The sequence below is a fragment of the Xiphophorus hellerii genome, chromosome 11, assembly GCF_003331165.1.
Source record: "Xiphophorus hellerii strain 12219 chromosome 11, Xiphophorus_hellerii-4.1, whole genome shotgun sequence".
In the NCBI taxonomy this organism is placed as follows: domain Eukaryota; kingdom Metazoa; phylum Chordata; class Actinopteri; order Cyprinodontiformes; family Poeciliidae; genus Xiphophorus; species Xiphophorus hellerii.
Genome location: NC_045682.1, coordinates 20,499,675 through 20,526,668, shown reverse-complemented (window position 1 = coordinate 20,526,668; position 26,994 = coordinate 20,499,675). Strand labels below are relative to the sequence as shown.

At 38.9% G+C, this 26,994-nt stretch overlaps 1 protein-coding gene across 1 annotated transcript in view; it reads right to left on the bottom strand.

Moving 5' to 3' along the window:
- Positions 1–26,994, bottom strand: part of uvrag (UV radiation resistance associated gene) — a 110,295-nt gene that overhangs the window by 19,882 nt on the left and 63,419 nt on the right. Inside the window, exon 13 of the mRNA XM_032576413.1 lies at positions 25,547–25,622. Coding sequence (XP_032432304.1) covers positions 25,547–25,622 — 76 coding nt within the window. The remainder of the gene's footprint in view (positions 1–25,546; positions 25,623–26,994) is intronic.

Genomic DNA, 26,994 nt, shown 5'->3' with positions numbered 1-26,994 from the left:
CAGGTGTTCCCTCTTCCACTGTCCTTTGGACCGGATGCTTCAGCAGAAACATCCGGTCCATGGCTTTATATGTTTCCATTTCTTTCTTCCACTATTTGCATTTTCATTTATGTTGGAAATATTGTTGATCTAGTCTGCAGCACTTTGGCTAACAGCAGTTGTTCTTAAATGTGCAATATAACTAAATTTGATTCGATTAGATTTGAAGGGTGACACATATCAGTTCTCAGACACAAGACTCATGGAGAGAAGCTTGTTTATGACCTCTCTCTCTCTTCTGGATCTAATGACATAAACGACAGCCATTCGTGACAATAAAAATAAAAGATAGAAAAGGATATGTTAAAGATATTTTCAGAGAAATATTTGACAAGTGAAAGCATTTCAAATGAACTTTTTTGTCATATACAATAACCAGGTTATATAATGCAGATATGGAAAATAATTAAATTAAATTAAATTCCAGAATTTTCCAGGCTGTGTAGGAACCCCAGCTGGGTTAATATGTTTCAGTCCAATATGGCTGAAATTGCATAGATTCCAACTTAAAAGATTTCAGTATATAAAACATCTGGCACGTAGTGATACATGCAATAAAATGGTAACCGTTTCTTGCCTCATTAGAACCAGTCTGGGCCATCTAGAGTCCCTCTGGTGCTGTTTGGCTGCTGCATAAAACACCAACTTTCACCATGGCAGCAGGTGAAGCTCTGAAGCTTTATCCTTCTCATTATAGCCGTCAACTACAGTATATTTATATGCCTCAGCTTGTTTGGCTCTTGTCAATATGCTTTACTTGTCCAACAGACCCGCACAGTGGCGCGTTGCTCCAATTATTGTAAATTTTTGTTTACAGCTCTGAGAGCCACATACACCGCTCCGAATCCTTGGATTTCCGTTTCTTCCACTTGCCAAGAGGATGATGGTTGCCAGCAGTCTGAGCTCTACATGTAGCTTTGATCCAATAAACAGTCCTTTCACCTCTGTGGTGCAAACATTAGAAAGTAGTATTTACATTCTGGAGGACCTCCATCCAATCTTTTGTTTTGATGTTTTAATTCAGCTGAAGTTGTCCAGCAGAATTACAGAACACGCCTTTTCTAGCAACAAGTTTTTCCTATAGAGCATGTTTATTTTACCCCAGCAGCTAAGACCCAATAAAACAAAACATTACAAGGAACAGCAAATACAGTGCATGTGACATAAAGGTGGAAAACTGACAAAACATCCAGGAAAACTGGTCTGCTGAACATAATTGCTGTATACAACAGGGGGGAATCTACAGGAAGCTAGCTTACGACAGCACTTCCTGTTTTCGTCAAGCTTTTTCTTTCAATGCATTCAAATGTTTGTCTCCAACAACTTCAATAAGTTAGGCCGAATCTTTCACTGTAATTGTTCTGCCCAACTCAGCCTCCATCACTCAACCACTAATGCAAAAACAAAATGGCCGACCTAAAATAGCTGCAGATCAGAGCTAAACTGTATAACAAAAAAAACATGCGAAACTCTTCATTTGACATACATTTATAGTTGTGCCTCATTGTTATTTACTGTCCAGATGTTTAAAGACTTTGCATTTACAGCTTTTGCTATAGTTGATGGTAAAACCTCACATGGTGCAACAGAGGTTCAAAACCTCAACAATCGTGTGGTGCGGCATGGAATATGAAATCCAATATGATTAATCACTGCAGCCTTTCATGTGTCTCCATAAATATACAGAACAGGGCTGAAAAGTTGTTTGAGTCTGGCTAAGGTCATATAATTCATTCACAACAGAAACTCGCTTCCCTTCAACTGGAAGCAGCGTTCTGGCCTTGAATGCGTGCCACGCTCATCATCATCCACTCTCGAAGTCAAACTAAGAATCAGAACTCATAAACACCACAGGCGTTTGCTTACTGCTGAAAATTTCTTCCCACAAATTTGGACTGTGAAGAATCGCTTCTGACCTAAACACGACTTACAAAAGATATTTCTTTTTCCCTGATAAATGGGAGCCGAGATTAGAACTTTTGTTGCATTTCACATCTTGAAGTAGCAACGTTAGACGGTGTGTGCCGTTCTATTCTCGTCACAAAATCAGTCGGTGTAAGAAGCAGGAGAGAGGCCTGTTGGGTAACGACATTATTTGAGAGCAGACTCAGAGAGAAACTCTTAACTATGTTCATTCCTTTTTATAATATTTTTATCTAAAATGTGATGAAATTGTAATTTGCTTGAGGCAGATTCCAGCATATGGTAACCCAAATTTAGCCAGTTCTGTTAAGCATCAAGAATGTTGAAACATTTATTTACACATTTTTTTTAAACTTACAAATTTTATACTTTGAACCAATCTTTAAAATTAACCCAAATATGTCGGTTGAATCAGAACAATGTTATTTTATACTATGGATTTAAAAAACAAACAAAAACAATTCCTTCAGAGATGTGAAACACACCCACATAAAGCTAAATATGAAGCGATGTTAGCTTAATGTATTATATTTTCAGTAATTAATTATTGAAAGCTTAATCGAGCTTCAGAGAAAGTTCATGTTTAGAGTTTATAGGTTGATAAACTGCTCTTGCTGACAAAAACCTTTAACAGCTGCAGTAAATATGGAAAAGCTCAAAGTCAAAAGATCACGTGATTCAATACAATTGTATTACAAGTAATTCAATCAATCACTGGTATCATAAAACAAAACATATGTAGTTTTACTTTTGCAAATTTATTGGTTGATGAAACACAAATGAACATTTTCCAACATTGGCGATCAGAGCTAATGATCCTGCTGAACATAAGAGAGAACAAAGTGTAAGTAAAGTCAAAGTCCCTGAAGTTTTGCTTAGTGTGAGCAACTGTCTGGAGACAAATAATAGGCAAGTACAGGAGCATTATTAAAGTTATGACTTTTATCCACCTTTTCCTTCTGAAACTCTGCAGCTTGATGGACACTGTATGGAACTTTTCTTTCAAACATCAGAATCCATTCACCAGAGGAACAGCGTAAAGAAAAGAAAGATTTTATAACCAGATATATTGGACATTTGCATTTGAATTCACTCTGTGTGAAAGTTTAGAAGTATGTTGAAAAGATGAGATACGATGTAGAAAATGAAAAACAGAGCTTAGTAGCTCACGATTAGGGTTGATGATTGGGTTGATGTGAACAGCCTGTTATGTAATGTTGACTCTAAATTTATTTACTGAGGAATTTGTTGAAAGACGTTTACAATCTTAATGGCGTTCGGCAAAGTGTCTAACGATTATTAAGTAAGTAATATGTCAGAAGGACACAGCAAAACATTGCAAGTCTAACAACACATTTTAGGCTGCCGTTAACATCCTGCGGTCTGCTTTCAGGGGGAACTTGCTTGATCGGGGTTGGTCCTTCAATAGCAGCTACAGTCCATTTGACAGTTCCTTCAAACTTCACACTCAAACAACCAGGAGCACAAACTAAAAAGAGGTGACAACGTTCCATATTCAGTTAGAGCAGGTTTGCTCTTAATACTATTTTCTCTGAGCCAGCTGTGGAGTCTGTATGTTCTTCCTGAAGATACAGTAGGTTATTTACAGGAACCCCAACTTTCTCCTACCATCCAAAAACATGAATGACAGGATAACTGCTCACTCTAAAATGACTTCAGGTAAAAGTGTGAAATGAGTGATTGTCGGTCTTGAATGCATGTTGATCTGTGCAGAACTGGGGGATAGGGGTTAACGGCAGAAGCCATAAATCCTTCTATTAAAATTAAACATTTAAAGTAAATAATGATTAAAAGCATAAAGTTAACAAGAAAATTCCAAGGTTAAGTCCCATTCTTTTCAACCCATTATTTTGGAAACATTACCCTGGAATTTTTTGAAAAAGTAGGTAAGAAAGACACCCTGCTTCACCGAAGGCTCACTTCGTTTAGGTATGGCACTTTTTGGAATGATGACAGTAGCTCAAATATGAGCTTTACCTCTTCCAGGGGAGCAACCGTCAAAAGTTGCCCCTTGTAGACGTGCTGGCAATGCCACACAACACATGACAGTTTAAGAATGTTAAACTTTTGTTCCTGTCGCTGCCACTGCTACCGCGTCCAATTAATTGTCACTGTTGGTGTCACTCCCCGTGTGCAAAGCCAGTAATATTTATGGGCTTGACACACGAGAAGTGACGAATACGGAAAGGTGAAATTTTCCGCCACATGCAGTGAAATCAACACACAGGACACAGATAAAAGTTGAACATGGATGCATACAAGCTTGAAATTTCACATGTCTGAATTTCGCTTGGCTGGAGGAGGGCAAGCGGTTGTCACCTCACTGAGTAACTTTCATAGGAAATAAATGGAGAGAGAGAGACGTCGCCTCTCTTGTGTCGAGGCCTTTACACAGTGGTTGGCCAAGAAATATATGGACTTAAATCTAAGATCGGGCTACTTATGTTAAAGTTGTGATAGAGCCAGATTCCATTAGTTTGTTTGTAACCATTACTGTGACTTGCCTTTGACAGTAGTCACTTACAGCATGTCACTCATGTACATTCAGAACAGCTCAAATGAAATGCTGCCTTACTCTTTACATGGGTCAAAAGCGGAGCAGGAACAGTATTACGCACTGAAAGCTCCTCCACTTCATCTGCCATTGCTGGATTTCCCTCCACCCCTTTCACTCTCCTCTGAACAACAGTAATGTAACACAGGTGTGGCGAGTGTTCTCGGAGCGCGAGTCCAGTTCAAATGCAACCCTAACTAAAACCAGACTCTTCTGTCGCATTACTTGTTGTTACACGTTGCCGAGTATCATATTGCTGCCAAATGCAGTCAACAGATTTACATAATTACGGGAAAGGCTGTGTGAGACGAATAGGAAATTCACTTAGGGAGACCACCGGTCACAAGAGATCAGTGGAAGTCTCCTGTGACCCCAATCACCGTGGGGAAGGTCTGAGGTGAACACAGCTATGCCAGCTGTGACTACAACACGGAGGGGTGTGTGTGCGTGTGTGTGTGCTGGTCAGCAGAGGAGGTCAGAGTCTGCTGGGCTACAGTGACACCTATTGGAAGGTCCATCTCCCCTTATGAGGCCCTCAAGGCTAATCAGTCTTGTGACTGCAACGCTAGAGTCAAACAAAGTAACCCGATAGCCTCACAAGCTAAGTTTGTTTGTGAGGTTCCACCTCTGAGGTCAACTTCATGTTAGCAGCATTGGCATGTCGGAATGTCATCAATCGCACCAGCCACCTCTCACAGGAAATCACACCTAGGCTAGCCAGCTGATTCTCTGATTTACAGTTTTGTAGCAAAATATACAAAATTTGTTCTTCTGGGAACCATACATTTCTGAGGCAGGACTACCGAATAGTGCCAAACAACGGGGTTCAAAGTGGTGCTTCGGGGTATTAAAGAGAGACGGAGGGCAGTGCAGAACGTAAGTATTTTTCTCTTGGCAAGAAGAGACGCAGCAACAGAAGAAAGCTTCTCTCCACAAACACAAGCTCCTGCCCAGTAACGGTACACCGCATAAATAAAGCAGACAAATGCAGCAATAAAAGGTTTCTTTTATTGAAGCTAGAGCCTGATCAGACTCTTTTTATTATTTGGAATTAAAATTATATGTGGTACTTTACAAGGAGGGAAATTGTTTTTATACAAGTTGTGCTTCCACAAGGCCCCTTTGGAAAATAGCAGGGTCCAGATGAGGATGAATGTAAGGTTTGTGGGCAGGTGCCTATTCTGGCTTTCTGCAGCCCACATGTTCTCTCCTGGTCGTGAATGGCCATCTTATTTTCTTTTCCCTCCCTTTTCATTTGGTGGACCTGACTGACATTTTATATTATTATTACTGCAGCAGAGGAGACTGGCAGGTTCAGCCAGTACCTTTAAAAAAAGTTATTTCAGAGAGATATGAGATCAGCTAGTCAAAGATGAAAAGTCACCATCTGCCTTTGTTTCCAATCTATCAAAAAACCAAAGGAATTTCAGGTATGAATGAAATTCTCATGACAGAATACACACATCAGTCCTTCCACAATTTTGACATTGTTTTTTAGATTTCTTTTTGCAATCAAAATCACAGAGTTTGTGGACTGACAGCACTTTTGAAATATTTGCAATGAATTTTGCTTTATTCTTTCCACAACAAACTCCTTCCAAAAATGTACATATGGAAGAAATAAAGATGAGAAAAACAAAACAAGCAGGCAGACTGAAAACACAAACATTTATATTCTTAAAAGATCATAAATAACTCGATGTCAGCAGACAGCGACAACCCATAACCATGATTGGTACTTTGTGCTTCTGTATGAGGATAAGTGTGATTTGTTATTTGCCATATCAATCACAGACTATAGATTAACAAGTGAGGTTGAGGCAGCAATGAGTTAGAAGTAAAAAAAAATACTATTGCAATAAGTAATAAATCAATTAATCAGACAAAAAACGAAAAGTTCAATAATTTCTATTTGTATGATTTATCATTTTACTATTTTCTCTCTCTTTCTATCAAAAACTGGATGAGAAAAGTCTTCAGTCTGGTGAATTGGTCTCAATTGGTTGGTTGCTGTGCTGTGACTGGCATAAAATACCAGCAGGTTGGAGTCGGTAGTCACTTAAGTCCTAAGTTTTTCACAAGTTTTGCTGAAAATTTGCAACAAACTCACAATTATCCATTACCATGAAAAAAACATGCAAGGATCTGCTGATTTTGCGTAAATTTCCATGATCGCAAAAACTGGTGGGACCGTTAGCAGAAGTGGACAATTTCAAGCTTAACCGACCATGATAGAAAACTCAAAAGAACTCTAAGCACTGAACACATCCTATGCTCTGACAACACTCCTCAGGGTAAATGTTGTTACTCTTGTAAGTCAACTAAAAATTAAATATTTTTAGTGTCAGTGGACAGTAGAGTAAAGACTGACACACCCGCCCACCAAGTCATATCTGCATGTGCGAAGTTAACAACTGTTGCCAACTTAGCCGCTTTATTGGTATATTTAGCAAATTTTCAAGTCAAGGTAAAAAGAAAAATCTGAATTGGCCAAAATCAAAATCAACAGGTGTGGCTTTATGATTGTGATCTGTTAGAAAACTGAAATCAGTGCACACTCTTCAATAAATGTCATAAACTAAAAATACTCTACTTTTGTGGAAACTGCCTACTGTTCAGCATCAGCAAAAGTGTGTTTATGTATACAGACAAAGCTCCACGAATAAGATTACTCAGAATAGGCATTAGCAGACATCAAGGTTATGGGCACCAAGATTAACTTTGTTTATATTCCTACAGAAAAGATCGGAGATCGTGGTCGCTCTCCAAAAGAAACGGCCAAGGATGTTAGGCTTCAGGGAAAAGTAGAACACAAACAGAAAATATGTTTTCTTAAACTATCCATAACTTTTAGGTAGTTTTTTTAAAGCTTTAAAAGGTAGTTGGTGTTTTCCAAATTGATCTCTGCACTACCAAGAATGTAATTAGCCCGACTGAAGAAAAGGTCGGATTAAATCTAACGTTGACGTTCCAAAACTAAGTGACAAATTTGCCTGTAAGCAATAATGCCGTAAAATTTCACCCTCAGCAAAAAAACAGCTGAACTTGAAAATAAATGTTGGAGACGAGCGAAGAAATTTTTTAAGCAGCATAACAGAACAATAAACAGCAGCAAAGAGAGCCCTGGCTCTCCGTTTCATTGGCTCTGCGGATCAAATTAAAACCTGCCACGGTACTGGGAGAGCACGGGCTGCGTCCGGTTTACTTTGGAGCGCCCCGAGCATTCTCTGGTCATCTGGGTTTGTTCAACTGTGACCCTGCATAGTGTTAAGGATGTTAAAACATTTTTTGTGCTGCCAAAAGGCTCCAGTGTTTGGAACCGAAGCAGTCACAGCCCAATAGGAAAAAGATTTGTTAGAATGAATGAGTGATTAGGGATACTACTGTGTGCAACATGTAATTTTAACAATGAAACAATAAAAAAATAAGAGAGAATTAAATCAGAACCAAAACCTTATGACAAAACAAAACGCAATCTATAAATTCAATGTTACATTCAAGCTTCTTCTCTTTCACCCACCCACAGTTGAGCCTTGCTTAATAATAACAGCCCCTGACCGGTTGGCCCGAACAACGATTAGATTAATTTGCTGCACTTCCTCTGCAGCTGCTGCCAGACAAAAATATACATAATCAGTAAAAGTCCCTTCCTTTTAAATCTGCACGGTTTGCATAGCCCACGCCGTATACATTTTCCTCTGCAACGGATGCGTCGTGTAGAACTTCACAAAAACAGCCGCAGAAAGAAAAAAAAAAAACATATATAAAAGCGGCAAATGCCATTCGGTTAAATGCCACCTAATTCCTGATTAACCAAATCTGATTAGGATGTAAAGAGAGAGGCAGAGAATGAGAAACAAATCGCCATTGTGTGGTTCTACTTCCCCATCGACCCCCCTTTACTTTTGAGGCCAACTAGTACGTAAGGTTTTCCATCAATTCAGCAACGGGACAAAAGTGTGAGGTTGAACGTGCGGTTTCTAACTCTTTAATGAGCTGGACGGAGGCCACCGCTCAACTGAAATGAGAGTTGGGTGAATTGGATACGGAAGTAAGGCCATTTCTTAAATTGTAGAATAGTAAGAAAAGCTTAAACTACAGAGAGACATCCAACACATCTCAGCCATACAGACTGCTAGGATAAACAGAGGCGTTTAGATACAGAAAACTAAACACTATTTCAAGTAGGACTGAAGTTATGGCATTTCTGCTTATTGTCTGAGTCCTGCAGCAGCTCCACAGTCATGGAAATAAGAGATAAACTCCAACTCTTTATGCTCCAACTTCTGACAGCTGAGGCGGTTGCAAGGCGAAGGCGCCAAACACAACAAAGCTGAACATGTAAACTGACAATAATTATAGCATGTGCATGTGTGTCTCTGTTAGGGTGCAAGTTTAGTCAGAGGTGGGTGTCCCTGCTGTGGGGACTGTCCTAATTGCTCTTAAAAGAAGGAGCCAACAACCTGAGTGAGGCGTGTTTTTAATTTTAAAAAAGGGCCCGTTTCCATGGGGACAACAGCCGCGCAGGCAATAATTTGTCCACAGACACCAGATATATGTCTGCTTTCCATCATAATGTATGGGTAGCAACGTGGTTGACACCAACAAACAAAGCCGTTGATCTGTAATTAGGCCGAATCTGAACAAATGACATAAGTGTGTCAGATTTAAATGGGAAAAATAATCATTTTTAATATGCTAACTGTCCTATTGAAGCAGGGGTTGGCTAAATTTATGTTTGAAAATGATTAATTTTAAATTGATTGTACTAATATTTCAGAGCAGCGGTGCCAAATATGCTGTTGGGTCTTTGGTTTCTCATTACAGAAGCCCCAACTTGGAGGTATGAAGGTCCATTTTCCCAGGGGTTCTAGTCGCCAGAACTTATGCCTGGATCACATTGAAAGATTTAAAACTTAGAAAACCTCAAAGAGCACACACAATAAAAAATCTTAGGTGTAGTCAGACAGAGTGTGGTGTGGAGCCATTTAATTTCAGACGGATTTGACATTAAGATGTCAGACAGGAAATCTCGCAAAAACTCTCGCAACAAAACGTGAGTTCAGAATAAACAAACACGGCTGACCGGGAGGAAGAAATGCCGTTAGAGAAAAAACAAAAAAAAACAACCCATCTATGACGTCCACCAGACTTTCTAGTTCATGTTTGTCCTCATGGACAAGAACCGTGAGGACAAATCAGGACATGAGTCGAAATAAAAATCTTGCTGTGTGAACTAGGTATTAGCAGGAGATCATTTGAATCTTGCAGGCTTTCATTTGGACCTGCAGTGGGACAAACCTTTTCTTGAACAGCTATCCTTTTGATAAAGTTTCTGATCCCCATTCGATATGTCTCTAGCATCACAGTGCTTGTACCGTGTACGTCAAAAGTTTTTAAAACACCAGTTTCATATTCATATTTTGAATTCGCTTCAGTTCTTATGATTTATTTGAGTTGTTCTTTTCTCTGCTTTGGACCAAAAAAACAGCATGCACCTTCAATAAATTTTAAAAGCCATGTGCCACTTAAATATTTTCAAAATTATATTGGAAAATATTAGAACTACATTTTGTAAAATGTCCCTTTAGCAAGAGGCACTGCAACCACATGCTCTCTGTATTTGCGAACAAGCTTCTGGCTTATTTCTGCCTAAATATTTGACCACTTTACTTGGCATAATTAGTAAAGTTCTTTTAAATTGGTTGTTTTCCTGCCATTAACCATTAACCAACCTTTAAGCACAGGCCCACAAATTCTCAGTAGGGTCGAGGACTTTGGTGAAGTCGGTCCAGATGCTTAATGGAAACCCTCCAAAACTAGTTTTGATCAAAGCTGCAAATTTCAGTCCAGTTTGAATGTATTAGTTATGGAGAAGTAGTATGATTCTTGGTCCGCAGCCTCACGATCCATCTTGATGATCAGCTTGAGCCTTTGCGGCTCCTGGATTGGTTCTGAATATTCTAACCAAGTTATTTTTTCCCCCCAAAGGATTAAGGTTTGGGTCAATTGATTGTTCCAACAGAACACAGATCCCAAACACACATTGTTAAACCACACCAAACTGAAGACATGAGTTCAGCCGGATTCCACATTTATGGACAACTCTTAAAAGAACAGGTCTGTGCCTGGAAACCCAACAACTGCAATGAATTCAGCCAATTTCCCCCCCAAAAAAGCAGTAAAATGTCCAGAATTATGCCATGACCTTATGAATGGGGAGGAAGTTCAAACTATCTCTTCCACCGACCATAAAACACAAGTATCATATCTCCGACTCAAAAGTCTCTGCCCGTCTTTCTAACCATTAAAGAGGAGCAGCAAAAGCAAATGTGGTGGATTAGCAGTTCTTGAAAACAACTGATTGTGTCATTCAGATCTTTTGAAACTGTCATGACCAGGCATGATTTTGGGGTCTTTAGTCAGAGCCTTCTTCAGAAAAGTTTTTTTTAAATCAAGTTTGAATTGAAATGAATCAGTTTAGGACTACTTTGAACTTCTCACAACTTGTATATCCCCTTATAACACCCATACATTTAATCACGTGAAAATAACTGCAATTATTTACCTTGCTTGTCTCAATATCCTGAGCCCACTCCTCGAAAGCGCAAAATATAAGAAAGTAATCTATGTAGCTTTAGAAGATGCAGTGTACATCGATTATTTCCACATGAAAAGGAAAACGATGTCAATTCAGGGCCTCTCTTTAGTTTTTTCAAACTTGAGCAGGTGTTTGCTCTAGTGCTGCTTTCATGAGGCACTTAGCCTCTTTCTCCTCCCAATAACCGTAAAACTGTTATACGACCTCAGGGACGACAGGCCTGAGCCCATCATAGACGCTTCATTAATAAAGAGAAAGCCGTGACCAGATGACAGAAATTAAAATATGATAGCATCCTTATATTATATATCCTCCTGGTGCAGCAGAGGAAGCTGGGAGTTTGAGCCGATTGAGGATCATTACTTTTAGATCCCAGAGAAAGGTGTTCATTCAGAAAAACTGAACAAATAGGAGATTATTCAAAGAAGAAGAAAAGAGACTTTAAGTCTATCGAGTTAAAGATAGAATAGAATAGAAGTACTTTATTCATCCCAGCAGGGAAATTACTTCGCAGTTACAGCATAGAGACAAGACACAATAACAACTACCACTGAGTAGTAGTTGTAGATAAAATAAAAAATAAAAATAAAATATAAAATGCTATGAATTGTAAAAATATGAAATGCTGTTAATATAAAAAGCAACTTAGAGCAGTCCTTGCAAAGATTCAAAAAATGCAGATATGTATATGTAAATATATGTACAGCAAGTGTGCCACAGTACAGTTGTGCAAAAAGACTCCACCGCACAGAGTCCACCATACGGACTCTGTGCTATCCAGTCTTTTTAGTTATGTAGAATAAAATCGGAGTCGAATGGCTTTAACAGAGCCCACATACATAGAAAATAAAAACAAAGCTGGTTTGCAGAATTTTAGCAGAACCAGATTTGTACTTGTTCAAACACTGACCAGACGGGGCCAGCATTGTTTTATTCTCGGAGCTGTTTAATTTAATTCAGCCACAATAATGACTGCAGTACCTCACAAACACCCAAATGGCAGCAAGCGGGGTTTGATGAATTAACAAAACAAACAAGCTTTTCTAAACTCCGTGACATGAAATATACTCGGTTTCTCCCCTCTACATTCTCATGACAAGTAGGAGGGAGTAGGGGGTGGGATAGAGGGTCTACTAGCAAAAGGAAATTCTTCTGTTTGTGTACCATGGTCCAGTTTCTATCCCCTACTTAACCAAGAGAAAAGCAGGATGGATCCAAAAACTACAGATACTGTAACACAGTATGACCTAAGTCTGATCAAAGCCACTGATAAAACTCCCAGTGGAGGAAGCAGATTGTACAGTGAGAAGTCTCTTAGGATATTTTTTTTTGTTTCACTGAGAGGTTTCGTTTTCTGAAAGCCAGTGCTTCAGATATGATCATATGACAAAGAAAAACGAAACAAGAGAATTTAGTACGTCCTCATTGCTAAACCTTAGTGGTTCGAGCACATAAGTGAGATATGGGGAAACAAAAACAAAAAGAAAGAAAGGAAAACATGCTTCAACTACAAATTCCAAACAGCTGGAAACTGCAGACGCGCTATTAAGTAAATGATGGAGGAGCGCAGCCAGTACTCTCTAAACACCCCGAATCACAGCAAACGCACAGTTTCTGGAACGCCTTGACAGAAAAATCCACAGTTTGACTTGTGGGAAAAACTACATTCATAAATAATCATAACATCACTGCTCTGATTGATGGGGAAAGATGAGGTACACAGGCGAATCCCTTTTGTGATTTTTGGGTCTCAATTTATTTGTTCTGATTCTTTGAGTCGTTAAATGTGCAACACAAAACTTGAAAACATTGGGACATTAAGGGGAATGCAAATATATTAGATTGCAGTAGTTCTTGCACTTACTCTGACTTCTTTTTTTCCCCCCCCAATGTTGACAGTAAGACCACGAGATATTTTAGCGTTTATCTTGTCAGCTTCATTTAATGCGGTGATTTACATCAAACCCTGCATTTAAGACTTGCAACATATTCCAGAAGGTAAAATGTAATACTTTGTAATACTGCCAGAATAAATAGAGCACAGCAACCTGAGGATTTTTCACATGCTCTTTTAGCCTGATTCTGCAGGTTTCTTGTTAGAGGGGAGTTCTTCCTCTCCACCAGCTCCACATGCTTGATCAGGACAGGCTATTAAAAGAAAAGATCACAGAAATCTGGTACCCTTCTGAGATAAATATGTTTTTTACATCCCTATAAACTAATTGAAAAATTACCTTAAAGAATTCACTTTTATTTCCAAAACAGATCTTGGACCACACAGTGAGGTGATCAAACTGACTTTGTTGTGAGGATTATTTGAATCTAATCGTTTTGTCTAATGTTTATTTTTGCATGCTGGTTTATATATAAAAAAACAAAAAAATAAAAAAAATGAAACTATGACTTTGTCTGACTGCAGGGAGGAATTTTTTGGGAGTAGAAAAAAATGGGGGGGAACAAAAACATGAGTTTGGAATTCCGTTTCAACTCTTTCCAAATGAGATAAATAGAAAATATAGTTTTAATTATTGAAATGTAACAAGTAATTTTTCAAACACATCAAAAATAAATTAGGGCAAAGCCAGGAGGCACCGTTCACAAGCCCCCCACTCAGTCTCCATAGTAACCAACATTTCAATACCCACTACTTTTACTGCTGCTTTTTTGTCATTATATGTATGCAACAAAGCGTGAGGATTTGGGGTTTGCAACACACCCAACTACTTTGTTATTTGGATGGAAAGATGTTTGCTGCCAGCGTCGCTGGTACACCACAGTGGACTCAGACGTGTTACTTTTGGGAGGACTGAATCTCCGAGCGCGCCGCATCGTGTGCATTCATACATGGTCAGCTGGCGTCCTGCTCTGCAGTTGGCTACAGATTTTATCCTTCGTAAAAAAAATTTTTAAAAAACGACATCATTTCTTTTCTAGCCATCTTCAAAGGTTATCCTTCTCTCCTTTTTTTAAAATAATCAAAAACAACATAGGGCTCAAAAATAAATCTGTTTTTCTCATCGGCAAAAAAGAAAAAAAGAGGCTACAGCCATACTCAAGTCCAGATGCAATATACCAAAAAATGTTGAATGAATGAAAATAAACATGATGAGAAACAACTTATCTTGGATTTACTTTTAAAAACAGTTCCAAGGAATTCACCTTTTTTATTTATTTTCTCAGCTTTTTGCTTGTTTCTAATGTTTCAGCATAACTAATTTTGTACAACTTTCACTCTGCTAACCCAAAGGCTAATTTCGCCAAATGAGCCTAAACATAATAATAAAAAACTTTTTAACCAACTTCATTTTTCCCCCCTTTCTCTCAGCTTCACACAGTTGTAGGATTATTCCCCATTAACATTAACTTAACGATTGGCCTTATATATAGTGTAAGGAGCTACCCTGGATTCCCTTTGTGGTGATGGACAAACCTGGAACAAGTGACCACAAAATGTGGAAAATCAATTAAACCAACTTAAGTGTTTCATAAAGTCATAGGTGGTTATCCAGAGGAATTCCCATAAAGCCAGGAGCTGAAGCATAATCGCAGCACACCAGCAGTCTCACTATGTACACACACCCAGAAGTGGAAACCACAGAACAGTGACACACACTTAGAAGTGGAGTCTGAGGCCTGCTTGTAAATCAAATGTTCTGGCTGACAGAAGGTAGGTTCTGGTCAGCATGGGAGCGTCCAGTAATTCAACTCGTCTTTCTCGCTATCGGAAGCAGCTGAACTTGAGTGGTTGAGACCGAGCGAGAAGACGACAGACCAACAACGCGGCAGTCTCCTACTTTTGGTGACACTTTTTATGGAAGAAGAAGAAGAAGAAAAAAAGAGCTTTCCACTTCCTGTAGTAAAATATAAAAGGGGGTTCCACCAGTAACAAAGTCTGAGCAAAATGTTGCACTGGTTTCAAGCTGTAGCTAACAACAAATGTTTGTGATGGAAAACCAGGACCACACAGTCGGGATTTGAAAACCCACCGGCAGAGAGAGGTGTGCTTAAAAAAAGCCTGGATTTACTTAAAGCGGCAGTAACATGTAAAACCGACTTTTGTGAGATTCATATCATGTTACAGGGATATTCCCTCATCAAACACATACCTCGGGTGTTGCTTTGATTTTTTTCATGCATGTTTAAGAAATCCTTTAATCCACACACTGTAGGACCAATCATCAGGTGTGGGCTTCTCAGTTTTTTCAAGTTTAAAATTTTGCCTTGTGAACCAGACATTACGGTATATTTGGTGTTTGAATAATCGCAAAGTTAGTCGTATGCATCTTTAGAATGTGGCATAAGTATTGCCGGTATTTTAGCCATTAGTGACCAGTTGTGGTCCCTAAACCCCATGATTATCAGGGGCCCATTGTATTGTAGTTAAAGATCAGTTTATTTTACGGCGTTTTAAAAAATCTTTACCAGGAGAGCCAAATAACTGTTTCGGCCTGTAAAGGAACATTTAAGTTGGGTACAGTGTCAAAGCAACAATTATTGCTACTTTTCATTTTTGAGTCAATGAAATACCCCAGCAATGTAAGAGACACGCATCACATATTTAAACCTAAGTATGAAACAGATTTTTCCTCCCTTCTTCTCTCCATGCATTAACGATGGGAGGGCCAACAGTGTCGGTCTCCACTCAGACTGTTGATCTCACAACCCGACTGAAACTGCTCTCGGTTTTACCACTTTCTACCTGCCAGGGATGGTTACTTGCCTGAAATATGACAAATGTTGAAGTGCTTTTCACCGTCAGGGAATAAAAGAGATCAGAAGGGTTGGTAGGAGTGCCAAAATGATGGCGTTGAAACTTCAAACATGTATTCTGACGCTCACTGTTCAACATTTGTACGGCATGTGGCAGTGTGAGAAGTGATGGTTATTCAAACTATATTTCACCAAACTAAAGCAAAAACAGACACCTTAGTGGCTTAGATTACAAAGAATCCCACGTTTTACTTTTCCTCCTTCCTCAGGGCTGAATACAAGGCACAATATGATGATAGTTTTGCATTTGCTGGTGCCTGTCCTCTCTATTATGCTTTTTTTTTTTATATCAATCCCTCAAAAATGAAAAACGGATGTGGCCATCACGGAGAGATGAAGACACAAAGTGGCAGCAGGCCGTTGAAATGGCCTGATTGCTTCCAGGTCTTGTCTGTCTTTTGGTAGAGATGGTGGCAGAGCCTGGGGGAAGCGGAGTTCAAGTAAACAAACACCTCACAGTGGGCTGCATCATAATTTCTAAATCCTGACGGGTCTGTTTGTCGAGATGAGGTTTGTGCAGGGGGTAAGTAAACAGAAGAGTGAGAGTTTTGTTCGAGGGGAACAGTGGAGATTTACCCGTCTGTTTCTCTTCTCTTCTTTCGCCGAGAAGGTATTTGTGGAGAACATCAGCAAGTGAGTCACAAACCACAGGACTCAACTGGACAAAGAGACAACCCTTCTAAATGAAATCTGAAATATTTCTGTCTAATGTGCGTCGTTTCTGAGAAACATCCTGGGGGGATCCAGTTTCTGCTCGCATTTAGAGGGGATCTAAGCAACAGAGGCAAAAAGACGACACAAATACTGCACACATAGTCAACCGGAGGAGAACTTCTCAAAGAGCGACGCCTCGGCGTTCCAACGATGGATCCTAGTTAGCTGTGATCTTTTTCTTCCTCCCCCACATAAAAGAGCCTAAGTAGATTTAGGGTATGAAGTTACACATCACAGTTTCCTCTTCATCTTCAAACAGTTCTACTGGGTCAGATTGCCATAAGGAATGACTCCAAGATGTGACAACAGAAACTGATATTACAATTGCGAACATTTACATACAATGTATCACGCTAGGGAGCAAGAAGGTCGCATTTTATTAGTGTAAATTTGATTTTGTGTAAAACTGGCTGATTGCATCCAGATCATTCTGATTAGCCGCATTGCAGAGCCATGCAGCCAACAGCTACGCAGCAGCTGTAGAGACATTTTAACAACAAGGAATGTGAAATGTGTGGCGGGTGAATTGCAATCGCCCCCTTTTACTCTGATACCCTTTAATCAGTGGTGGGAATACTTCTTCCAATAATGAGCTAAAAGCTTCCCTTAAATTAATGTTACAAGATAACTTTCATTTGGATAAAGTTCAACATACTGTATGTGTTGAAGCCTTGATTGTGGCCTGTTAAAAATTCTTCAAGTAATAAGACATTTATGTTCATGCTCTTATTTTGAAGTAAGAGCATGAACACTATTTACAGTTTCCTCTCCTCACATTTCCCCTTTTTTTCCAGAAACATCATTTCAAACAAAACTCTGGTTATATCAAAAACAGAACTGTATCCATTTTTGATGTTTTATGTTTCACTGTTTGTTTGCAGATGTTGTCAACATTATGTTGCGCTATTTTAAATGATTATCACTTCAATTTTTAGAGGTACTTTTTAAAAGCCCAAGTGCTGCGAATTAGCTGTTGCTATTGCACTATGACGCAAACATGGGACTGCTGTTTTGTTCAGTTTGTCTGTCGATGTGTGTCTGTCCCTACCAAATAAACTTAAAATAAAAAAAATAAGAAACGTACAACATAATTAAACATGGACAGTAAAGAACAAGATCTAAACATAAATACAATATCTAAGGGCATTATAGAACATGTAAGTTATAATGTCAAAATTAAATTTGTGCTCAAGGGTTGCAGTTTTCTAGTGCAGATATAATTTGAATTTAAGTTGACGCTTTAGCATTAGCTTCCACTAAATACGGTGATGATGATTCTTTAGAGTAAGCAGAACTAACTTTTCAGTTTCCTGTGCACATAACTGCCCTTAATAAGATCCAGTTGTTCCAAAAGTCATAGTTAGTACACAGAGAATGTGTAACCATCACTTTATATTGTTCTGGTCTATCATATAAAATCCCATTAAAGTTTTGGGTTATTCTAGAAAAATGTGAAAATTTCAAAGTATTTAAACACTTCTGTAAGACACAAAGTAAGAAGCAGATGGAGTCGGTCTTTAACGGTGCATACAAAGTTGGAAGTCTTGTTCGATCTCCAGTATCCACAATAATAAAGACGAAAAGGAGCAAAGTAATAGTTGGAGACAGTTTACATTGGGGAATTTTAACTGTCTTGACCATTTACACTGAGGTTGAGGGCATCTGCTTAATGTTCACTTTTTCCATGTCTGTGGGTCATCTGGTTTTTATTGAAGCCCAATCACATGAGCTAATGGCAGCAAAGCGCTATGCCAAGACTCTGTCGCATCTCTTCGGTCTGAGGTCACCGGCGTTGCCCCAGAGGTGAAGAAACGACCCGAGGACCCAAAGTTCACACACACAAAAAAAAGCATGTTGATTTGAAGATGCTACTTATGCTAAAAGGAGCAGGAGGTGAACGGGTTTGTTTGCACTCTCCTCATCAAAACAGATGACACACACTGTGTATTTCCACATTCTTTTTTTAAGACGGCAAACAGAGACATGGCTTTCCTGCCAGCTTGTTTTTTATTTACAAATCAAAAATTTTCTCCTACATCGGTTTCTGTGGACAAAAACTACAACCTTTCTTGCATGCTATCCAAACCAACACGGCCTCATTGAAAAGCTTAGCTTTGAAATAAATAATTACTTTTATTTTTTTTTCTTTATTTGGGCTTAAAAGCATTTGCATAATTGCAACATTAGAGGACCAGATTAAACACAGAGCCTTTCCTGTGTGTGACAATGCAAACTTTCCACAAATGTGCTTGTGATTTTTGCTACATTAGTGTGAGAATGTTTGCAGCTAAATTTAACAGTAACGCATCATGGTTAATCTCTTAATCCCAGGATTATAGAGGACCCCTAAGGAGGAAACAGCCTCTTACTGATAATTATTGTAATTCAAAAAGGTTAAGTTTACCTTTCCCAATAATGTAAAACCTTTTCCAAACAGCATCAACAAGAATAACTCCGTTCAAGCAGGTCCTGTTCTGCTCGCTGCCACCTCCTTTAACCACTAACTACAGTAGGCTTCCCCATGAGTCACAGCAGTGCTTTATGGAGCCACAGTTGCTACTCTTTACTGCAGCAGGCTGTCTGACGTATGCATCAGACCACCGCTATGGCACTTTGCCTGTAGATCAAGGTACAAAGTTGCCAGAGACCTGAGAGGCGGAAGACTGCAGTCATCTTGCCCCAGTTGACAGAAATGAAGGTGAATCCAGAGGTGACTTGGATGTGCCTGCAAAGAATTTACTGTAATAAATCATAATTTTGCGTTTTCCTACGCTGGAGGCCACAAAATCTCTTCGTCCAAGTAACTAAGACCTAATTGTTCCCGTAGATGTTGTGTAGCATCAGTTGTCGTCTAATCAGCCCCACATGCCTGTTTCACAACAGCATAGCCAAGTGGATAACTCTGAGAATTGGAGAATGCAGCACATGGCCCTTTTCCAGACAAAAGGCTGCTGGTTTTCCTTTGGAGTCAGCCACACTAACTTGGCTCATTTGTCTCGGCAAATGGAGGAAAGGCAGGTTTGGAGTTTGTGCCCCCCTGTGGAAGACCAGTTCAGGCCCAGCTGCAGGCCTCAGATGTAGCAGGGGCCAAACTTTTAACAAACAGCAGAAGCCCGATGGTAATCATTTAACAATGGAGCTGAACGGGGGAAAAAAAGTCACATTGCTTTTGTTGGATCATTTCTGCAAATGAGAAAAAGCATGCTTACCAACACACAGAACAGTAGTAAAAAGAAAAGGGTGACTTCAGCAGTTGCACTCAGATTTTCTTATGTTATTTGATTGCACATGAAATATTTGGAGGTTTGGATACATTTTTATGTCTAATTCCAATATTCCATGTTAACCAAATTTAATTCAGGCAGCCAGAGGGGCTGTTAACACCTCGTAGTGCACTCCATCTAGCTTCCTAGACTTATGCGGTAAACATTTAAAGTCTGTCTTGACCAGACTTTAAACGACATCACAGTACAACTGCGGTTAAATTATATTTGAATTCTCACCCCTCTTTGGGCAGGAAGGACTGTGTTTTTGATCTCTTATTTTTGTTGAGCAATTTTTTTTGATCTTAGCTTATCCCGATTCCTTTCTATGAACCATAATATGAGAAATAGTGGTAATAGTATTCAAAATACTTTTTGGTCACTGGAGGTTGTCTCTATTAGCATCAAGAACAGAGGCAACGTCACACCGTGTGTGAGAGAACAGTCGATGTAAAATAGGCTACTACTTTAAAGAAAGATTAAATGATTTTGGAGTTTAGATTTTAAACAATGCAAATCGTAACATAGCAATAAGTGCAGTTAGAATAAAAAGACAAGAAAATCAATCAAATGAGGAAAATGTCACCTTCATATTTGTTTGTAGTCTGTAGATGCCTCCTATACAATCAGATTTAGAAAAAGCTCCAAGTATGTCTAAAATCCAGCATGTTGTATGACACGCAGAAAGACAAACTTTGCAATAATACGCTGCATTGCTCTTATCCTCTCGTGTCCTGAATGATGTCTTCATGTGTAGAAAAGTTTCATTTAAATAGCTTCTTACATCTCTGTGCCTCCCATTAGCTTCACTTTAATAACTAATAATACAGTTTATTTGGAGTCTTCACTCATAAAGCAAATACTGATCAGAAAAAGATTTTAGTTCTGAGTTTCTGATCAGATAGCTGCTCAATTTGTTGAGCATCTTGGTTCATGCAAACCCAAGTCGAGAAAATTGTGATTTTTCTTTGATCAACCGGTTTGGAATGAGAACAGAGGAATTCAAACCACATGCTGAGGGAAAAGGATCTCGTCTTTACTCGGGCTCAACTCAAATCTGAGCTTCTGCGAGGTAATTGATCGATTACAAGCTTGCAGAAGTTGGCCGAGAAGCCTTTTGCAGAGTTCATCAGAAGTGAGGCGGAGAAGAATCGTCTTCAGCGGCTTCTCCTTTGTTGAAAGTGACAAGCTAAACACCTCTTCGGTTTTAAAAACTGTGACTTATTATCACTAACATATGGAGCTGAACCGTTTCGGCCATAAAATGATATTACTTAGAGGCAAACCTGATAACTCGCTGTTAAGATGGATGGACAGAGGGACACGTGGAATGTACATCACTGAGCTTTAAAACTGAGATGAAATTTCACCCTGAGAAAATACTGATGTTCTCCTGAACTCTTCATGCATTACTGCTGCTTCAGAAAAAATAGAGCAGGAAACGGCACATCCAGAAAGTATTTGCAGTGATTCACTTTTTCCACATCTTGTTACATTCCAAATTGGATTAAATTAATCTATTTCCTGAAAATTCTACCCACAAATATCCCATTATGACGATGTGGAAATTTTATCAAAAGAAAACCAAAAAATACCATTTACGTATGTATTGGTAGCTTTAGCTTTGGCAGAAGTTCCAGCCTCAAATCTCTTAGAATATGATGCCGCAAGTTAAACTCACCTATCTTCAGGCAGGTTGGGCCACTTTCAAATAATTTCAGATATGTTCAATCAGAATCATGTCTGGACTCTGTCTTGGACTCTCCTCGACATTCAGAGAGGTTCTGAAGCCACACCTTTGAGATCTTGGCCAAGTGGTTCGGGTCGCCATCCTGCTGACAAATGAACCGTTGCCCCAGTCTGAGGTCCAGATGCTCTGAAGCAGCTTTTCATCCAGGATATCTTTGGGACATTGCTGCATTCATCTTTCCCTCTATCCTGACTAGTATGACAGTTTCTGCTGCTGCAAAACATCGCTACTGCTTGATGCTGCCACCACCATGCTTCAACTGTAGGGATGGTATTGACCTGGTTTAATCCAAACATGGCGCCTGGCATTCACACCTAAGAGTTCAGTCTTCGTCTCATCAGACCAGACAATCGTGTTTCTCCTGGTCTGAGAGTCTGTCAGGTGCCTTTTGGTAAACTCCAGACCGACTGCCATGAACCTTTTATTAAGGTATGACTGCTCTACTATCCAGGCTTGATTGGTGGATCGCTGCAGAGACGGTTGTCCTTCTGGAAGGATCTCCTCTTTCCACACTGAACCGGTTCTTGGTCTCCTCCCTGACTAAGGACCTTCTCCTCCAATCACTCAGCATAGATGGCTGGTCAGTTTTAGAAAGTTTAGAAAGAGTCCTGCTGCGACAATTGTGTCCTGTGTGCTGGATTCACCCTGAGTGGCGGAAAACTTTCTCCTATCGATGTTGTTTGTCGCTCCCTGTGTGTTGATCCCATAAGTATGTAACAACAAATGTGGAAAAAGTGAAGAGCTGTGAATACTTTCTGGATGCACAGTGTTTCTCCTATTCAATGAAAGTGGTGCTATAGTGCAAAGGCACAGGTACAAAAACAAATTAGCCACATGCTCACGTGCTTTAACTGAGTATGTCGTTCAGTTACATCTGTTTATTACATATTTATTAAAACTGTGAAAGAAAGATCATGTTCCTTCCCCTCCTCCCATTGTGATTATTGCCATCTGAAGAAATGCACCGCTCCCAGTCAAAAACAAGCAAACAGAGCTAGTCAATCAACCTTGTGTACACGCTGCTTAATGTACTAATGGCGGAGAAACAACTTACCATTACAGGAAAACTGTTTATCCGCCACCTTGCTAACTAGCTTGAGCATTCGTGACTGTTGGGAAACATCTGCAGTGCAGCAGAGAGTAAGGGAGAGGATGTGAACGGAGAATAAGAACAAGTTCTACGTTTCTGCAGTTAGCACTGAGATCACTAGGAGAAGGCATAAGAGCTCGATTTTTTCTCTCACATTATCTATTGTACATCTTCACGACGAAGTAATAGTTTTAACAAATATGGAAAAAACTGTTTTTTATAAGCATACCGTAGCTTTAAAGTGCCACGTTTAGTTTGCATAAATAGCTTTGCCTGAGAGCAGGCCTCTGTTGTCTTAGTTCGTCCTTCCAGATGTATCTCACAGTTATCATTCACCCCTCACCTGTGCCCAGCTGATTGTTTCCATCTGACTTTAAAAAGCCTGGAGTTAGAATCTTTCAGCAGAGGTTTCATGAACACTGTTGAGGACATCCTGCTGAGTGGATCTCATTTTTCATCTTCAGCAGACCAGATTCCTTCAAAAACTCCACATTCCCCACTCTTCTATACGACTCGTTAAACTGTCTTATAAATTGACACCGGGGGTTTTCTCTTGATAACCTGAAAAGACCTTCAACCCATAGATTCTGTCACTAAATCTGGCAAAGGCAGCCTTGGCATTATTACTTTAGATTTGATTTGCGACGCAGTCCGGAATATTTCTCCCGAAGTTACTTCCATGTGCCTTCTATCAGCAAGCAAATTAAAGTTTCAGCAAGACTGAGCACGCAGTCTGATGGCAACAGATGGTCGAGGTTCGTGAAACTGAAATCTCAGAAAGCTCAGGTCACGAGGTGTAGCTTTGATCAAAAATGGGCTGGGTGTGTGTGTGTGTTGGGGGGAGTTAAAAGGTGGGAATAAGAACTTGATGACTGCACACCAAATGTTCTACATATAACAACAGGAACAGTCTGCAGAGATCCGATGAACTAAGAAATCCTGGACTAAAATCTGGACTGAGAGTTAATTTTGACTGCTATTCAAAAAACATCTTGATTATTTAAAATTAGATGGATCATGTGGTTATGTATCAAGGCACTTAATGAGAAAATGATGTAGTACAAGATGCATTTAGGCTTGTTTCATTCTTTTTTGAGCAAAAAAGTTTTTAGTTCTAAGCATATTAGGGTCAAACTAAGCAACATTCACATTAGGCCTGAAACAATCACATTAATCGTGATGAATCCATTAATACTAATTTAATTGTTAACTTGAATATGCAGACTCCAAAAAGGATATCTTACAGTACTTAAGCCAAAACTGTACAAACAATATATAGACATATTGAATTGTTTTAATCCTTTGTCAGTGATTAAGTTCTACACACAACTCAAGTGGCTAGAAGTAGATTTAGCTTCACCTGGTTCAAAAAAAAGCAAAAAAATAAAATAAAAAAAATAAAAATCATCCTATTAAGCACCCTTTGCTATCCAATTATTAATCGGTTAATCCAAAAAACAGTCTTCAGATTAGGACTATGCTGTGCTGATTGATTGAGGAGTATTTGTTTTAGTTGCAGACGGATTCTTTGCTACAATTGATGAAGCGTACAATAAAATTTTTTTATTGCATTTTAGGCTAAAAAATATATAAATATTGACTTATTTCAAGAAGAATTTGAATTGTTTGTTTATTTGCTTCTTTTAATGTATTGCTAATACAAAAATATCTAATTAAACCTAAAATAGGCTTAGGTAGTTCAATGAAAAATCTGCAAGTTGTGCCCTTCCTCTCCACATGGATTAAAAAAAAACGGGCAAAAGGAATGTAAACTGCTAAAAGTCTGAGCTTTTAAGTATCTTGCATATAAAAAAAGTGGCCAATTCACTTATATGCACTTTAATAAGCATAGCGAAGTCACAAGATCAGCGAATCACATGACAAGACCAAAACTATAAATGAGTTGATGCTACCAACCGGTGGGTTGTGTACAGTTCATGCTTCACACAGCTCATTTATCCCTGATGTCCAAAAAGATCTAGCAAGACTCTCGAGTTTACAACCGTGAAAGAAACCGAGAGGCTGTAGCTGGGCTTTGCGGTCCAGTGTGCTGAGCTTCCTGCTGCTTAGGCAGTTCACAGATGGATGGATACTCCGACATGTGGAAAACACCTTCAGTTAGTTTGCTCACAGTGCAAATGTTAGGCTTTTTGCAGCAAATGACACAAAAGGTCGAAATCCGTAAGAAAAAGATGATTTATATTTTCATAAAAATTAAGGTTTTATTAGAGGTGAGACATTTTGATTGTGACCCAGAAAGAAAATTATTACTTATGTCAAATTTAGATTGCATTTTATCTTATAATCCTCAACTTACTTCACTGAAAGACAATTAAAGACAAATTAGATGTAAATAAGAAAAAGTTAAATAGTTGATGCCTAATGTGCTGAGAACTAACACGTCAAAGAACCTAAAATGCTCACCACAAAAACAAAAATCGCTAATCCAATACATGTGAACATCAAAGATCCTCTATGCAGATGTTTAACCGTCGTCCTTTTCATTTTTCCTACAAAAGGATGCAAAGATCATATTTGGACTAGAAACCTCACAAGCTGGCCACAGAGTCACATAAAAAAAATGTTCAGAATGACATCAGGATCTTCTGAAAATCAGTGATAGGAACATAAAACTATGGAGATGGTGAGGTTTCACCCAATCTAAGCCAGAATTGTTGAACCTAATACCTGTGGGCCACAAATGGCTCATGTAGGAATTGTACATAAATACTGTATATTTTATGCATTACGGTAATTTATCTTCTGATCAAATTGTCAATTATTAAACTCCACCCATTATTGGCAACTGTTCATTCCTTACCTGGGCAATGTTCTTGTTTAGCAAGTAGACGCCGTATTCAAAATGAAAGCGCTCTCCTCTAGGATACAATGGGAATCTGTAAAACACAGAAGGACATTTAACTGAAGAGGAATACGAGAGTTACTGTTTGCGATCTATTAGATGATGATTTGATGGCTCAGTATTCGCAATAAAACACACGATTAGGTATTGACCTTTAAAACCTGAAACTTTACAGACTTTGAGAATCAATGTAAAGACAAACTGAAGCTGAAACTTTATGTTGTGGTTTATTTTAAAATGTCTAAGCTGTGCAATGAATCTTTAACCTTCCTTCACTCGCATTTTTCTGAACAGAAACAATCCCCCAAAAATAATGAAAATACAGACAAATGATTATTTTCATCAAGCGAAGAACTCCCACTTATTTTCATTTTAAGGATGCATTAACCCAGAGTATTTACTTTAATGCATTTCACTTCATTTTTATTGAACTCCAACAAACATTAGCAACATATGTTTTAATGAGCAGATGTAAATCTAGTTATTCCTTCATTTGTGAGATTCAAAGCTACTGCATGTGTTACAGATCTTAGAAAAAAGTTACAGCTCAGACTTGCAAAAAAAAAAGCTTCATTTTAAAAGTGTGTGATTATAAACATATTTATCACTTTGCAAATTTGTAAGTCTAGTGAATACATGTTGATTAAAAAAAAACTAGAATAAAACTTGTAAATTTGGAAAAGTCAAAAAATTTGCTAGCAAATTGGAGATAAATTTTAATTTTCAACTTTTGAAACTCAGAATATTTCCAAAAGCCGAACATTCCCTGAGGTTTTTCCAACCAATCTTTGACTTTTAAAACTTAGAAATTTCCAAGTTTTTTTCTAGAAAATTTCTGAGATTAATTTAAGAATTTCTGAGTTTTTTGATGGAATTTACTCCTTTTTCTACCATCTACAAAGGCCCTAGAATACCTTCATATGCTGAACCATTCACTCATTCAGTCTGCAGTATTTACATTCGCCGACAGCTGCAGATGAGGGAAAAAGCTTCATCTGGACTCTGGCCCCAACCCACAGATGCCCAGTCAGCACCTTGTTCTACTGAAGCATCAAACAGGAGCAGTGCAGCACCATCTTTCCGCCTCCACACACAAACAAAGGGAACTTTTGCTTTCAGCATGACGGGAAAGTCCCATCAGTGAAACCCAGATGTCTCAGTTGGGGCAGAGACGGAGCAGCAGATGCTGACATGAAGTGGGAAGAGCTGTGAAACCGGTGGACTCATCCCTGCCTGTCATTAACAGCTTATATCAGCTGATCTCCCACTAAGAGAATATTTAGAAAGCTACACCACAGTCTTTACGTTAGAATGCAAAGCATTAAGAAGGTAGGCCAGTGTCAAAGCAGCGTTTCAGAACTGAGTGTGAAGGCAGTAAAAAAAAAAGAAAAACAGGGCTTCTTTGT